At 41.3% G+C, this 17,479-nt stretch overlaps 1 protein-coding gene across 2 annotated transcripts in view; it reads left to right on the top strand.

The window, feature by feature from the left end:
* Positions 1-17,479, top strand: part of RALGAPA2 (Ral GTPase activating protein catalytic subunit alpha 2) — a 282,520-nt gene that overhangs the window by 70,869 nt on the left and 194,172 nt on the right. For both annotated transcript variants that reach the window (XM_036825221.1, XM_036825222.1), the window contains exons 10-13: positions 1,771-2,001; positions 9,418-9,585; positions 10,582-10,719; positions 14,060-14,208. In XM_036825221.1, the coding sequence (XP_036681116.1) occupies positions 1,771-2,001; positions 9,418-9,585; positions 10,582-10,719; positions 14,060-14,208 (686 nt within the window). The remainder of the gene's footprint in view (positions 1-1,770; positions 2,002-9,417; positions 9,586-10,581; positions 10,720-14,059; positions 14,209-17,479) is intronic.

The raw sequence follows: 17,479 nt of genomic DNA on the forward strand, positions 1-17,479 counted from the left end.
CAGGGAAGCCCTAAACATAATTCTTTACATACATGATTTTAGTTATCTAATTGCTGTGTTATCTAATTCGTTATCTAATGACCTCAAAATGGAGTGGCTTAAAACAACAACCCTTTAATCATATTACTTATTTCCCTTTTTGGGTCAGGAATTTGGGTGGGATTTGGTTGGACAATTTGTGTGCTTCATGCGGCATTAGCTGAGGTCAGTGGGTGGTGGTCAATGGCTGGTTGGTCCGGAGGGTCCAGGATGACTTCATTCCCGTGCCTGTTACTCTGATGGGTGCAACTGGAAGGCTGGGCTCCACTGGGCCTCCCTTTCCACGTAGCCCCTCTAGCAAGGCAGTTGGACTTCTTCCCTGGCCGCTTAGGGCTCCGAGAGCAAAAGTTCACAGAGATGCCAAGCGGGAGTGGTCAGCCTCCTGGGCCCGGGGCCCGAGAAGGCACAGGTCCCCTCCACCCTTCCGTTCTGCTGGTTAACTCTATCCCCCAGCCCATGGGGATCCAAAGCAGGGGACACAGATTTCCCCCTTCTGCAGAGGGAGTGCCAAAGAGTTTGTGGCCATTTAAAATTTTCTATGTAAGTATGTGTATACTTTTTTTTTTTTTTTTTGGCTTGTTGGGAAAATGAAAGTTACTGATCAAAAAGTCAGTTTATTAAGCCATAAAGGACGTTAGATTTAATCTAACCTCCATGCTTTACAGATTAAAAATGTATGTATATCAGTAAAAGGAGTAAAATTTTATTTTTCTCTGCAAGGTAGTTGATCCATCAAAAAGATGAAATAATTTCTATAGGGTAGCTCGCTGCACAGTGTGGCAGTGCCTTTGATAAGCCACACAGGCTTAATATCCCAGGCATGAAGAGAAAAATTACTATCAATATAATTTTCTATTAATTTTCTCTAGAGATTATTATTTGGACATCTGCTTTGCTTTCAAACTATCCTTGGTAGTCGCTGAAGTTATTTTGTGCGACTCGTTTCTTGTCACTTTTGTAAAACATATTCACAGTAGGTAGAATTTTAGTGGTATTTAGGTTATATATTTTTGACACAAGAATAATACTGTAATTTGCAAAGATTGAAGCAAAATTACATGTATGTTGTGTTTGGAGGAAATCTTTAATTCTGGGGGAAATGAGAGCAAAAAAACAAATTAAACTTTGTGAATGATTACATAGATTATTTTATTTCTTTGTGCTCCTAAAGCCTCGAAATATTTAAAGTTTTGTAAATATTTTAGTTAAGTTTGATCCGAGATTCTGAATATGAAACTCAGATCAAGGTCCTTCTCATAAAATACCCTTTAAAGATATTGACACTCCTCCGATCAAGGTGTCACTTACTCATGTGAATCAGATGAAGCTTCCCAGCACTGTGGCTGCAAAAAATCCACCAAATTTCCAAATCTCTGTGACCGTAGATTAAGTGCTGAAGGCTGGAGACCACAGGTAATGATAATATAAATTCATTTACACATAATTTATTCTGTGATTTTACAGATATAAACCAGGCTGATAACATTTCGCAGCCTCCCTCCCTGCAGTACTTTTCCCATTAAAATAACTTAGTTGGGGAGGAGTTAGTTGGTGAATTAGAAAGTGGGTAAGTGCAGGTCCAGGAGTCCCTTGTGCTCCGAGCAGGGCTGTGTTTCCGCTGCTCTTCAAGTGCATGGTAACCGGAGTCCCTGAAAACAAGGCAAGCCTTCAGTCTTGCCAGGTGTTCTGGAGTCTGAGAGGATCCCTCAGGAGCGGGTGCCTTTCTTGCAGACCGTCGGGGGTGGAGGTGCGGTGCAGGAGCGGGCGCCGGAGCTGGACGGCGGCGGGGCGGCCGAGCAGGACAGAAGCCACTCGGACAGCAGCACCCTGTCCGAGCGCCGGCTCAGCAGCTGCAGCGTCTGCGGCGTTGAGGAGGAGCACCGCGCCGTGTACGAGATGGTCCAGCGCATCCTTCTGTCCACGCGTGGCTACGTCAACTTCGTGAACGAGGTGTTCCGCCAGGTGAGTGTGTGTGTGTGTGTGTGTGTGTGTGTGGTCATGGAGCTGAAGAGGTTTCTGTTCTTGTCCTTTCACTCATAATACTCCAAGAAATATAATCGACAAGTTGGGCTCCATCACACAACTCCATAATGATTTCTCTAATCCCACATTTAATGTGTCAAGTGGAGGGCTGTGATTTGGGCTTTTTGGTAATTTTTAATTTTGTTTTTATGACTTTGGTTTTTGTAAAATTCCTACACGGGGTGGGAAGATTTTATATTTGAACAAAATCATCCTGCAAATACCTCGCATTTCCATAACAAACTTTAAACCCAGAGGGAGGCGGGGAGAAAGCCACTCCTGAACCCCCGCGGCACTGAACCACCACGGCACGTGAGCACAGCCAAGACGGCCCGAGGCTGGATTGTTCCAGGGCTGTAGGAGCTCACGAGCTGCAGGTTCCTGTACAGTTGGACTTTGCCCACAGAGGCATATGGCAGGCACCTCCAGTAGACGTATTTATGGCCTGAGAGGAAAAAGGAGGCTAGGGAGGGGATTCAGAGGAAGGAAAGGAGCCGAGGTGCTGACGTTGAAATAAGAGACCTTTGGTGGAAACTGGTGGGTGAGAAGGTGTCGGGATGAGCAGAAGCGCAGACGAGAAAACAGGTGCAGCAAGGGAGGATGCTGGAGAGGTCAGAGCAGCCCCGAGCAGCCTGCCCACCGCTGCAGCTGATTCACTGTCTGGACATGTGTGTGACTGGACACTTGTGTGACTGTCACAGTGGGGAGGTAGGTGCTGCTACTGGCATCTAGTGGGAGGGAGCCTGGATGATTCTAAGCATCTATGGTGCACAGGACAGCATCCCCCCAACCCCCCGGCCCGTGACACGTGTGCCCACAAGGCAGTAGTGCTGCTGGGCAGAAACCCTCAGCTGCAGCTTCGGACATAGGAAGCAGGGCCTTGATGGGGTGAGACAGTGGCCTGGCACATGGAAGCAGCTGTTGGCCACCTGTGTCTTGGAACCGGTGCCCTGGGAAGTGGAGAGAGCTTGTGTGTGATGAGGGGATGGTCGTTCAGTCTGTGCCCCAAGCAGAGAGGGAGGCCCTCGGATGGCGGAAACCTGTTTGGGGGAGAGGAGGGGTCTGTTCACACATGGGCGACGCACGTGCACCGCCAAGAGCTTCCCGCGGAGGTGAGACCCGCGTGGGGAAGGAGGAAACCTTCACCTCTGAGACTTACAGGAAAACAACCTCCACCAAGAGTGACAGTCCCAGCATAATCCACAGCACTCTAGAGGTTTTACTGTATTTTGTATTTTAATCAATAAAAAATTTCTACTTAAGAAAATGGTGAGAAAGTGGCCATGGACAACATGGAACAAGCAAGCACGGCTGTTTTCCTGTAACACCTTACTTACAAAAATTAAGTGCCAGGCTGGATTTGCATTGTGGATCGTAGTTTGCTGATCCTGATCTATAGTAATGTTTTAAACGCTTGGATACAAATACTTAAAATCAGATATCATTAACAAAGCTTTTCAATTTTGCACAAGAGACAAGTGCTAAATTGATGTGGTTCTACCTATATTGCATATTTATTTATTTATTATACACATAGTTCCATTTGCATCCATTATTGGCATTCCACCCCTGGCAATAGTGTGTTCTAAGTTCTAAATTCAATCAAAATCCTAGATCCAGTGTAAATTCAGTTTTGAAGTAGAAACTGCATCATTGAGGTAACTGCAGACTACTTATGCATGAAGTTAGGAGCCATCCTTGTACCATGAAATTCAAAAACGTTTACATTTTATAATTATTCTTAATCAAATCTAATTTGAAAGCTTATGTGAAATTTCAAATATGATTATTATGCATTGTTAAAATACTGAAATAGAGACATTTGGGAAAAGGGGCATGGGTTTGAACATTGCGTTTTATTGCCCTCTCTTGGTCAATGATGAAGTTTTCTTCTATGGAAGACAAAATGTGACTTCTTTTATAAAAATTTCTTTTTTAATTTTAAATCCTTCAGAGACTAAGCCTAAAGGCTGTTAAAGTTTAAAAATGTGCATTCATTCAAGAAGTGCACATTTTCAGTGTGGAGTTAAGATGTGTGTGTACGTAACAGAGAACAACGCAAGAGGCAGGTTGGATGTCCACATGCATGATGTGGGAACAAAGGCCCACGAGGACCACTGGGGGCTGGGCGGCTCAGGGCGGGGCTGACGGAGCAGTCACCTCAGACTGGATGGTTCAATGAGTTGAAGGCGGTGGCCGTAGACGGTTCCTGAGGGAGATGAGGTTTGGCAAGGTTCAAGGCAGTCTCCAGCAGGCAGGCTGGGCGGGTGGAGTATGTCAGGAGGGCGGTTCTGATCCCTGGGTCACTCCACCAGAAACTTGTCTCCTAACTGCTATTTTTCAGGCTACCTTGTGTGATCATTTGTTGGTCATGAAATCAATGTAGTGGGTCAAGAGCCAGTGTTTTTTTTTAAATTAATGAAATAAAGTAAAATAGAACAGACCAAAAAAATTCACAGCGCAGTGCATATTGTAAGAATTAGTATTTCTTTGTGAAACTTCTGACTTATTTTTGTGTATACTACATACACAGATGCATGTATCCTTATGGAAAATGTCTTACTTAGGTTATGATCTGAAATGAAAGTACTGCTCTAAAGGACATTTGTTCATTAGGTTGTTTTGTTGGTAGTTTGGTTTTATTTTAAAGAGCAACTTTATTTAAAAAAAAGATGACTTCATTAGATAAAGATAGTATCTTTCTATAGATATAAGTATAGTGGAGAAAGCCAAAAACAAATCACTCAAACACTGCCATCCAAGTAACTGTTATCAGTGTTAGAAGAGCATCATTCTAGGTATTTCTGTGTGTGTATAGATGGCTGCTGGCCTGGCAGCACAAGAGACCGGCAGAGAGGACAGGGTGAGACAGGATATGAACAGACAAGAAGCAGCCTGGTGGACGGTTAGACAGGAGGGCTTACAGATGAGCTGATAGACATAAACAAACTGGCAGGCAGGCGTAGAACAGACAGGAAGGTGCAGACTGGCCAGCCAGCAGAGGTGGAGATAAGCAGGAAGGTGTAGCCAGACAGGTGGGTAGGTGCAGGTAGACGGGCAGACAGAGGTAGAATTTGGCCAGCAGGGATGGGTGGACAGGCAGGCAGGCAGCCGTGGACAGAAACAGGCGAATCAGACAGAGGCTGACCAAGGTGAAGGCCGGGGCCACGACAGGTGTGTGGAAGTGGCAGGGGCGGGGTGGGGGACCGCAGAATAGCTTTATGACAATGGAACCTTTAATTCTGAATGAATCTTTAATGCAGTGTTTTTTTTTTAAAGGAACTCCTTTATTTACTTATTTATTTATTTATTTATTTTTGGCTGTGTTGGGTCTTAGTTTCTGTGCGAGGGCTTTCTCTAGTTGCAGCAAGTGGGGGCCACTCTTCATCGCGGTGCGCAGGCCTCTCACTATTGCGGCCATTAATGCAGTTTTAATGAGTAGTTCTGAATTTTATTTTTACCTGAATTTAACAGAAGAAAGGACAGCAAACCCGAAGGAATTGTTGAAATTCCAGTAAATATTCCTTTACCACAAGAAATATTAATTGCTAGAAGATGTGTCTATAATAAAAAGATTATAATAGCATTAAAATATTGGAATCACTTTTTACCTGCATGTTTTAATGTTAGGTGGCACTTGATTTCTTGTTATGAAACGTGAAGAGCTTAGCAGCCTTGTGTTTTTTTGAGCCTCCTCTCCCCATCTGCTGATTTCATTATATTATAAATTTATAATATAATGAATATATAAATATTCATTATATTATAAATTTACATTTGCAGTTGATTTTGGAATCCTGATGGGCAGAGGTATTTAATCTTGGTTCTGTATTTTGACAGATTCGTTCCTTCTGGTGTCCACAGCCCTAAAATACTTGCTTTGATTGACTTCTTGGTTGGTCTCGTTTTGTCGCTGAGTGGTGTTTTCAAGAAGGTGTATTGGCAGCTCTATTCCCTGAGTCCTACTTATTTATTTATTGAACTATAGTTGATTTACAATATTGTGTTAGTTTCAGGTGTACAGCAAAGTGACTCAGTTATATATATATATATAAAACATATATAGAATATAGAATATAACATATAGAATATAACACATAGAATATGGAATATAGAATATATATGACATATAGAAACAGAATATAGAATACAGAATATATATATATTCTTTTTCAGATTCTTTTCCATTATAGGTTATTATCAATACAAGATACTGAATGTAGTTCCCTGTGCTATACAGTAAATCCTTGTTGTTTATCTACCTTGAGTCCTTTTGTGATGGGTAATGTTTTCTTTTTGCCTTTGCACATGAACAGTAGTTTAGCTGGGTATAATAATTTCAGGTCACTTTCTTCCTCTTAGGAATTTATACATCAAAACTTTTCTAGACAAACAAATCAGAAGAGGCAAGAAAACCTCACAAGGATTTCAGTTATACAATTGAGACTTAAGAATGAATATGTTTAACACATTTAAAGAAATAAAAGACAAGCTTGAAAATGTTTGCAGAAAACAAGAAACCATAGCAGATGACTAAGCAGATATGAATAGGAAGAAAATAGAACTTCTAGTGATGAAAAAAATGTAATAATTGAAATATTAAAGGAAAACTTCAATGGGTAGGTTTAATAGCAGATTAGATACAGCTGAAGAGGGAATGCATTTGATGACAGGTCTGAAGAAATTATCCTGAATGCACCTTGGAGAGACAAAGAGAGGAAGGATATGAGAGGTTGAGACGTGGAGGAGAGTGAGAAGGTCTGATGTATGTGTTCAGCTCTCTTCTATCCTGTTATTTTTGTCTGCTGTTTTCTCAGCTGAGAAATATCCTACTGTGACTGGATTTGTCTGTTTCTTCACAGTTTATCAGTATTTGATATATATGAATATGAATTTTACTAAGTAAAATTCTTAGTTGCAGTACAGATTTAGAATTATTATATATTCCTTTGAATTGAATCTTTTATCATTAAGAACTTTCTTTTTCTCTAGTAATGCCTTTTTTTTTTTTTTTTTTTGCCTAAAAGTTGTTCTTGCCTGTTCTGAATATAGCTCTCCAGTTTTCTTTTGGTTAGTATTTTCATGGTAATCTTTTTCTAACTTTTTGCTTTCAACGTCCCCTTTTCATATGTTTTGGATGTCCTCTTATAAATAGCATGTGGTCTTTTTAATAGCTTTTAAAATCCAACCTTATAATCTCTGTCTTTTGATTGGAGCATTATTGCATTTACATTTAATGTAACAACTGCTATAATTGTGTTTACATCTACTATCTTTCTACTTTCTGTCTTAATTTTTTCAGACTGATTACATTTAGCATCCTATTTTTCTCCTCTAGATAAGTATTTTTACACTCATTTGTAATATTTTAAGCGTTAACAATATGCATCCCTAACTTAAAATCTAGCATTAATTTCAACTTTTACCTCTCGATATATGCATTTTAGTTCCATTTACTCCTTCTTAGTTTATATACCACTGTTATGTATGTGTATGCCATTTAATGCCATATTATGAATATATAATATGTATTATATATACACAAATATATATATACATATACATATATATCATCTCTTTCAGAACTAGTATAATTACTTTATCCAGTTTTATTCTTTTTTTTATATATTTCATATATATATATTATTCATTTAGATTTATCCAAATAATTACCATTTTTGTTGCACTTTATTTCTTCCCAAATCTCTGACCTGGAATTATTTTCCTTCTGCTTAAAGAATAACTTTTAGTATTTCCCTTAGATTAGGTCTCTTGGTAAAAATTTTCTCATTTTCTTATCTGAAAACGTCTGTTTTGCTTTTATTTTTGAAATATTTCTTTATGGATGTCAGATTCTACTTTGGCAGCTGCTTTCTTTCTGCACATTGAATATTTTGTTCCATTGGTTTTTGGCTTTCATTGTTTCTTTGAGAAGTTATGCTAAGTCATGTGGTTATTCCTTTGGAAGAAATGTGTCTTTTTTCCCCCTGGCTCCTTTTAAGATTTTCAGATTGTCTTTGGTTTTCAGCAGTCTTAGCGTAATATGCTTTGAATGTATCCTGCTTGTGTTTCTTTTTGATTCTTGAATCTGTGGCTTGATGTGTTTTATCATTTTGGGTAAAATTCTCAGCCATTCTATCTTCAGATATTGTTTCTGCTGCTTTTGACTCATTCTTTCCTTCTGCATCTCCAGCCATGGAAAAGATAACCTTTGCATTGCGTTCTCTCTCACCTCTCTTCTGATGGAGCCATCCTTTGTCTCTCTGTGCTTCATTCTGTATATTTGCATCGGATTTTTTTTCCAGTTTACTCTTCAGCTACATCCATCCTATTGTCAGCCATTTACACTGGGCTTTTAATTTTGGTTATTTTATTTTTCAATTTCATATACATCTTTTTCTGATACTTTACCTAGATCTCTTATATGTTTAAATTATTATCTATTTTTAACGTGATTTTATTAATGTTGACTTCTTTTCTCACGTTTCTAATTTTTTTATTAATATGCTGTATATCATATTAATCAGACTGTGCAAATAATTTTGGTTTTACTATGATTTTATTTTCCTCCAGAGGGGATTTATATTTGCTTTCTGGGAGGAAGATAATATTGAATTTGGGTTACATAGTTGTCTACGTTTGGATTCTGATCACCTTAAACAAAAACTCTGTGTGCAGATGTGTAAGGGGATTCTTTAATGTTAAAAAGTTCACATAAGTATGCATAATGCTACAACTGGCCAGTTGGACAACTGACTCTCAAGAAAGGAAGGGAGGGAAGGAAGGAGGAAAGAAAGAAGGAAGGGAAAGGAAGAAAGAGAAAGGAAAGGAAAGGAAAGGAAAAGGCAAAAAAGACAAAAGAAAGAAAACAAAAGCCCTGGTTGGTAACATTTGCCAACTTCTGTGTTGTCACTACTCCCAGTATGGCCAATGCAAGTTACCAACACAGCATCATTGAATGTGAACTTGGGAAGAGACGTGACAACTGGCTGTACTATGATCTCTACCATCTCATCATCTATTTCTCATTTGTTGGGAAAAGTTCTCAGTTGTACAGTTATTATTGTTCATACAGCCAATTAATATATCTCTATAGGTATGCATTTTGGTTATTTTGTGGAAAAAAAATTGCATTTTGTTTTCTGGCCCAGTTACACAATTGGCCCAATTGAAGCAACTGCCGTAAACAGAATTGTCTTTTTTCCCCAGGTAAGTTTGGTGTGCACAGAAACATGTGGCCCTGTGTAGTCTGTGTTTCAAAGGAAAGTCTGAGATTGGTGATGGGCGTTGCAAATGTCTGTTGGGCTCTTTGGTGACCTGAGCTTGTGTTAAAGGGAGTTTCTCTTATCATTTTAGGCATTTTTGCTGCCTTCCTGTGACATAGCTGTAACCAGAAAAGTAGTTCAAGTATACAGAAAGTGGATCCTCCAGGACAAACCTGTGTTCATGGAGGAACCAGACATAAAAGAAGTTGCCCAAGAAGATGCTGAAAAATCAGGATTTTCAGAGACTGATAACAAGCAGGTAATATTTTATCACTTATTGTTTGAGTTGGGAGCATCTATATTAAAATATAAAGCAAAGTATTCTGCTCAGTCAAGGGTCGCAGTCAGGCCACCTCTTTGTTGTCAGCTCTGATGCTCTCGGGTTGCTGAGTTCCATGAGCGCCTGCCTCAGGGGGGCTGCTTCTGTTCGCTGTTCAAGGTCCTCTGCCACATCCTAAGCTGAGGCTTGGCCACGTGTGCGTGGCAGCTTCTTTATTCACTACTGCATGAGAGTCTTTGAATAAGCCAGTATACTTTGCACATCTCTGATGAGACTAAAAATGTCACTGCCATATCATTGATATGCTTAAATAAGTAATATTCACTTAACTAAATTTAGAATGTTTTGGCAGACTTTCCTTGTACAGTGGCCATACCAGCAACAGTCCAATGTGACACACAATATTAATCTCCACTGCGAGCCTCGCTTCAGGGCTGGTGCTGTTCTCAGAGAGGGGTGCTATCAGGATGGACCTTTCATTCCATGTTAGATAAAGCCACAGGTGTGAGTGGGCCTCTACTTGATGCGCAAAAAAAACTTAGGTCATATTTATATTTCTGGCATGCTATTTTGACATCTAGTCTGAGAATTATTTCTAAAAGTGGGTGTTTGTCATGGCAATTAACACCAAACATTAAAAAATACTTGTAACCAAAGGTATATCACTTTTAAATATCTATATTAATTCCCTAATTTGATTTTTCAATATTGGTGAAGTCATCTTAATAACTAGTCATGAGGTCAAAACAAATCAACAGTCATGTTCACTGGGCCATTGGACAAACGTTATCTATTTCTTCAGCACATACTAAGTGCTAAGCACCACTTTAGGTGATGGAGGTAGAATGGTGAACACAACAGAAAAGAGACTTGCCTTCTGGAACCTGTAATCTCATGAATTCTGGTGAGCGTAAGGAACTAAATATACAACATGTGCTTCTCCCCACTCTGCTGACTGATTGTTATTTTCTAAAGACCTCATCTGAAAGTTCTGGTCACAAGCGATCTTCCAGTTGGGGACGAACTTATTCCTTCACGAGTGCTGTGAGCAGAGGGTGTGTAACCGAAGAGGAGAATAAGAACGTGAAGGCTGGGGCCCAGGCTATGCTGCAGGTATGCGCCGGCCACAGATGGGAAGGCTCCCGGATGGAGTCAGCTTGAACATTTTGTTTATTGGGGGTAACATCGTATAAAGTATGGTGATGTTTTTAGCCATCCATCAGTAAACAGCCCTTAAATTCTCATGCTAAATTTTCTTTCTGCTTCCCCACCTTCAATTTATAAAGATTTTTTTTTTTTTTTTTAGTCAGAGAAGACATCTGAACTGGTTGCAGTTTTTTGAGAGGGATTGTTATACAGTGAATATATGACTGAGATTTCAACCTTAAAAGTATCTTCTTTTTATTTATTTATTTATTTTTTAAACATCTTTATTGGAGTATAATTACTTTACAATGGTGTGTTAGTTTCTGCTTTATAACAAAGTGAATCAGCTATACATATACATATATCCCCATATCTCCTCTGTCTTGCGTCTTCCTCCCACCCTCCCTATCCCACCCCTCTAGGTGGTCACAAAGCACCCAGCTGATCTCCCTGTGCTATGCGGCTGCTTCCCACTAGCTATCTGTTTTACATTTGGTAGTGTATATATGTCCATGCCACTCTCTCACTTTGTCCCAGCTTACCCTTCCCACTCCCCGTGTCCTCAAGTCCATTCTCTACGTCTGTATCTTTATTCCTGTCCTGCCCCTAGGTTCTTCAGACCCATTTTTTTTTTTTCGGATTTCATATATATGTGTTAGCATACGATATTTGTTTTTCTCTTTCTGACTGACTTCACTCTGTATGACAGACTCTAGGTCCATCCACCTCACTACAAATAACTCAATTTCTTTTCTTTTTATGGCTGAGTAATATTCCATTTTATATATGTGCCACATTCTGAACACATATGGGTAGTGAGTTACCTGGATTCTAATTTGTAAGACAAACTTGGTGATTATATAATCTTACAAGTAATATTCCTCTTAAAAATTGCCTGTGTTTATGAAGAATGATGATTAATGCAGTAATTTTTAGATATTTATCTGAATGAATATATGAACTAGAACCAATACCATTTGGGAACATTGGAAAGAGCAGCTTTGGCTTATCACTCAGTCTCCCCAGATCTCAGGATTTTATCTCAAAAATGGAGATTGGGAGATTACCTCTTGGGTTGCACCCAGTTTGAAGGTTGTTAGAAGTATACGTGAAAACACAGGGTCCCTCTCTTTCCCCTGATCCCTGGCACCCCACCCTCCTCCCCATATCCATATCCACGTTCATCTGTGTCCAGTTAGGCCTCCCACACAGAGGCTGGGCGTAGGGTCTGGGGCAGGAAGGCATGGTACCCAGTTTTCAGTGATGCCGTGTTTCTGTCATCTGTCTCTTGAGAGGATTCCTTATCATGGGATCCTTGTTGTTTTCAAGTTAATTGGCAGTTTAATATACTGTAATTAATTAATTTTCTCATTTTTCATTGAAAATCAGCAAATAATTTGAAAATCAGCAAATAATTTTAGCTTAAAAAAAATCAAGATGATTTTACTTGAATAGCTTCAGAGAACTTTGGCGCAGCTCCTAAACGTCACCTGTGTGCCCACCAGAGCAATGGTTGCAGGAGTCCCCGCCCCGCCCCCTCCCCGCAGAGCATCCTGTAGTCAGCCAGTGGGGGTTGCAGGTGCCTGTTATTTCCCTGAGTTCAAGTGAGTTATTTATTCTCTAGAAGGAGAACTTACATCCCCTTGGCTGAGCCAAGAAAAAAAATTTCTACTTGATTATAGCTCTACAGTTTTAAAAAATATTTAGTTTGGATTTAGATAGCTGTTTTTGTTCTCATTTTATCGAGTACCTTGGTCCTTGATTTGGTTAATGAGGAAAATGTGGCCAAGTGGAGGTTTGATAAGATAGTACTGTTTTATAGTTGCTTCTGACAAGTATAATTTGGACATATTCATTTTGTTGATTTATTTTTATCCTAACTGATACTAACATGGTAATAAATAGTCATGAAGTCAACATTTTTGATGTTGTTTTGAAAGTAAAATGAAAGAAATATAATATATGAAGGCTCCTCACTTTTACTTTGGAGTATGCAAAGGTTTAAAATTAAATCAAGGAGCCAAGTACATTGAATTAAAAAGGATCTGTATTGTAGTACATCATCTATGGCATACTTCTTTAAAAGACATAGTCACTAAAGCTATAGTTCGCTAGTCAAAAGGTTCTTTATTTTCATTTTTCTTACTCGAAGCTTAGTAAATCTTCACAAGTGCTGTTATCATCTGTTATCAACTATTATAGTGCTGATTTTGTGATTCTTCCTAGAAAATTGGGACACGATACGTTTTTAATCTTGCATAAAATGATCTCAGAGGCTGTCAACATTTTAGTTCGCCCACTTGACTTTTGAGTGTGCTCATTTCAGTTCCTCTGGTCAGTTTGTGCATCTGTTTTGAGATGCTGTGTTAATGGATTTCGTCCACAAGTGAGCCAGCTCTGTTTGTTCCCAGATCATTGATGTCTGTGCTGTTGAATGGAGAGGAGAACTAAGAGGGACTGTAGTAGGTCTAGAAGGTGGAGAAGCTCCATCCTTGTCACCTGGTTGACAGCTCAGAATGTCCTGACTCTCTGTAAATGATGACACGTTGTTATGCTGCAGCAGTGCCTGCCCCCGGGCAGTAACTCCCTACAGGGTAGCCTGGATCCGTGCTCCTCACAATTCTCTATTGATGGTACAGGACAGGGGACTTGTATCCTAAAGGCAGAGTGTAGAGCAGTTGGCGTACTTTCTAAATTTTGTTCAAAATCTCAGTTTTTATCCTAAGAATTTCCTTAGGTTTTGTATTCTGCTGCATATTGTATTTCTCATATTGAAAGCCCATGCTGCTGGAAGGTGTGCAGTGTTGACCACGCGCCTCTGCCCCTTTGCTGGCTGCCCTTTGGGTGGTACTGGCTGCCTCCTGTCAGCAAGGCCTTCATGTCAGCGAAGCTGGGGACTCAACAAGAGCCAGGTCGTTCTTTCCAGCCGCTGTCTGCCCCAGGGCCCCTACCCTCTCTGCCGGCCCCTCAAGGTTCCTCACCCACAGGCAATGATCCTGTCTTATCTTTTTAAAAAAATTTTTGAAGGGGTGTCAAAAAGAAATCTTCAGAAGCCTTTCTGATTCATAAATTTCCAAATCTGCAATATTTATATGTAATGGCAATTATTTTTCTAGAAAAGGTCTTTCAAGGATCCGTACTTAAGTAATTCTAAGGGATGAACTAGAATAAATTTGAGTATATGTTGGTACCACTTGTCTTATTGAAATAGCTCAAAGGTGAAATTAATATCATTCCCTTTAAACAAAATTTGTTCAGGTTTATCTGTTTAATTATATTTTCTCATGTAAAATTTGTTGGTTCTCAGGTATTTTTGACAAACGCTGCAAACGTCTTTTTGCTGGAACCGTGTGTGGAAGTTCCCATGCTCTTGAAGGAGCAAGTTGATGCGTGTAAAGCTGTTCTGATTATTTTTAGGCGCATGATAATGGAGCTTACAATGAATAAAAAGACATGGTGAGTATATTTTCAATTAATTAACATTGTAAAACAGATGTTTCTGTTTTCAACGTAATAATTAAAATACTAAAGCCTCCATTTATTAAATAGCTTTACAAAGTGAACGATGAGATGATAATCAGTCTTTTGTAACAGAATTATGAAGGTAAGTATCCAGTACTTTGATAGTTCATTTGTTTTCATTATTGGTTTTAAAAAAAGTTCTCAAATTAAGAGTAAGTAGTCATATTACTTAATAGTAGATTTTTCCATTTTAAACTGTCATCAAACAGTTTGTGGAAAAGCAGTAACTGACGTTTTATAATATCCTTCTTCATAATCCCAGGAGGGTTGGTTAATTGCTCCAGAATACTTTTAACTGATTTGATGGTTTTAAACTTGAAGTTTTAAATTCATTTTAGAAAAACAATTATTTTAAGTGATAAATTGTCAGAGTGCAGTGAAAAATATAGTGGCGTCATTAAAATACACTTATGTGAAGTGTTTTCCTCCTGGTCCTTCGTTTTTGTTTGGTGTCTTTGTGTTTATAATGTCCCAGAGGTAAGCAGTGCATTAGAGTTTCCCGTGATGAGTGTCTGCACATCCCTCCAGCTCCTAAGGTTTGGGAGGTGGGGGGCAGCCTCTCCCTTCTGCTTCTCCAGTCCGGTCCTTGCAGGTTCCTCCCGCCCAGGCAGCACCCTCCCTACCTGCCTGGCAGTGGTCAGCACCCTCCTACCCGGGCTGGTGGCACCTGCCCCCCGGAAATGCTCGGGGTCCCCGTTCCCAGACCTGTGCTCTGGAGGCTGGAGCCGGCGCTCAGGGAACCGTGGGGGTGAGGTGGGACTGAGCCGGCGGGGCCTCCATGGCCTTGCGTCCAGCCCTTTTCTTTCTCAGATGAGGGGGCGTGGGCCCAGAGGAAGCCGGCGGGCAGAAGGTTCACAAATACAGGAACCACAGATGTCAAAATGATCATTTGAAGCTGTACCTTCTGGTGTCATCTTTCCCAGACTTTTAAACTTAGCACTGTTTTCCGAGAAGCTGTTGCTAAAACATCACAGGGATGAACAAGGCAATTTAAACAAAGTTAAAAGCTAGGTCAGTAATGTTGAAAGAAATGAGAAATGCTGGAAGCTTTCAACTGAAATATCTGCTCCTCATACCAGTTGTATCAAGTGTTTTTGATGCTTTTTTTTTTCCTTTGAAAACTCTATGAATTCTGTATACCAGTGTATCAGTAATATTTTGATATTTTTGATAATCTTTTTTGGGGTGAAAATTCTAGGAAATAAAATTAAACAATGCTTCTCTGTTTCTTTAATAATTCAGAGATTTCCAGGTAAAACTATAAAAAATCAAAATATAGGAATAGATGAAAATACTCACCAAAAAAAAAAAAAATAAAGTCAGTAGAGCATAGACCAGGGATGTGATCTATTTCCCTAGCAGATTTTCCCGTGTATTGAAGTACCAGACGATCAGTGAATTCCCTCCCTCCCTCCCTCCCTTCTTTCATCTGGTAAATAACTAGGGAGCTTCTACTGTGACGATAGAGGGTGAACTAGACAGACAGGGTCCCTGCCCTCCCGAGGCGTCCGTCCTCATAGGCCTGAGAGACGTGATGAACACAGAAGCGGGGTCAGGTGGGGTTCAGCGCTAAGAACCGTGGAGCCGGTTGGGGGGGGGTGCAGTGTGGAGGGTGGGAAGGCCTCTCTGAGCAGAGCCCGGAGGGAAGAGCATCCCCATGAGGAGGAACTGCAGGTCACAAGCTGGTGGGTTCCTGGCAGGACGAGACGGCAGCCAGTGCAGAGGGGGGGGACCCCAGGCCAGGGGGCACAGGGCCCTGCGGGCTGCAGGAAGGTCCCCGCTACCTCTGCTTGTGTGCGAGAGTGTGACACGACCCGATTGATTTATGTTTCCAAAAGATCTCTGGCTGCCGCGTGGAGAGAGACAGTGCCTGGAGGGCAGACCCTGTGGCGGTGGATGACGGTGGCCGAGACCAGGCTGTAGCCCAGCAGGTGCCGAGTAGTGGCCCCCAAAGAGGGGATAGCCGGTGTTAGTGAGTAGGTGTGCAAGGAGATGGGGGCAAAGTAGAGAACAAAGAGGCGGCAAGAGCCGCTCCTCCGCCACTCGGGCAGCACACGTGGGCCGTCCTGGGCTCGCTCTTCAGGCAGGTCCCCTTTGAGAGGAGTGACCAGAGGTAATGATTCACAAAACACAAAGGAACAAGCGGAGGTCAGAACTGTTAGCAAAGATTTTTCCAGACTGGAGGTAGTTTTCCACCCCCATTCTCTTCCAGAAGACTCTGTGTGGGAATGTTGTGGTTCCCAAGCTTTCTTAGGTTCAGAAGTTAAACCTGCCCTGTGTCTGTGTCGGTCTTTGCCTCCGTCAGGTCTGCATTTTTGATAACAGTTCCCGTGACTGAGGTTTTATTTGAAAGTTAACTACGTTTTTGTTCTCATGTTCGCACGATGGGTGTGGAAGGGGCTGTTTTTCCTTGTCTTGAGCATCACACAAGGTGCGCAGCAGAGGCGACCCTGGGTGCAGCCCTCCCCTCCCCCTGTGACAGGGCCCGGGGGACGCTGGCCGGGGTGAGCACAGGCTGTCCCAGCCCTGGGCCATTTCTGCCCTCATCCTCCTCAAAGTCGCCGGCTGCTCCAGGCCTGCATGCCCCGATCCTCGGGCCACACAGCTCTAGTCCTGAGCCTGCAGGGTCCGTGGGCAGGGGGCCGGGCGGGCAGGCAGAGCAGAGCACAGTGGGAACGGGCACCCGCAGAAACCGGGACGGAAGTCAGACGGGGTCAGCCACGAGGAGGGCAGGAGACCCTGGAGAAGTTTAATGAGATCCAGCATCGTGTTAAGAGAAAACATTGTTCTCAGAAATGTGAGAAAAGTATAAAGGAACCATGACTTGAAATCTCATTATCCGACCTGGACCAGATTACTTTGTCCACTTCTTGGTTTTATCACTGAAGAGCCAGGCCGAGGAGAAAGTTACAGAGATGAACGAACGGTTTGTGCTCAAGACCTCGAAGAAGTAGTTAAAGGGACCGGGGTGATTTCCCTCCATTAACAGAAGATAATGTGTTCTCCATTTCCATGGCATCTGGGGGAAGATATGAAGAATGTAACTCAACTGTGAGAGAGAAGAATGCCCTTTGGCTGTGCTAGAGAACTTACCATCATCATCACAATTAGCGGTGCTATTTTGTGTCTCTAGTGTCTTATACTCTTTAAAGACTTTTTACATAAAACGCCGTCTCCGGGACTTCCCTGGTGGCGCAGTGGTTAA

This window comes from Balaenoptera musculus, chromosome 15 (assembly GCF_009873245.2).
Source record: "Balaenoptera musculus isolate JJ_BM4_2016_0621 chromosome 15, mBalMus1.pri.v3, whole genome shotgun sequence".
Classification (NCBI taxonomy): Eukaryota; Metazoa; Chordata; class Mammalia; order Artiodactyla; family Balaenopteridae; genus Balaenoptera; species Balaenoptera musculus.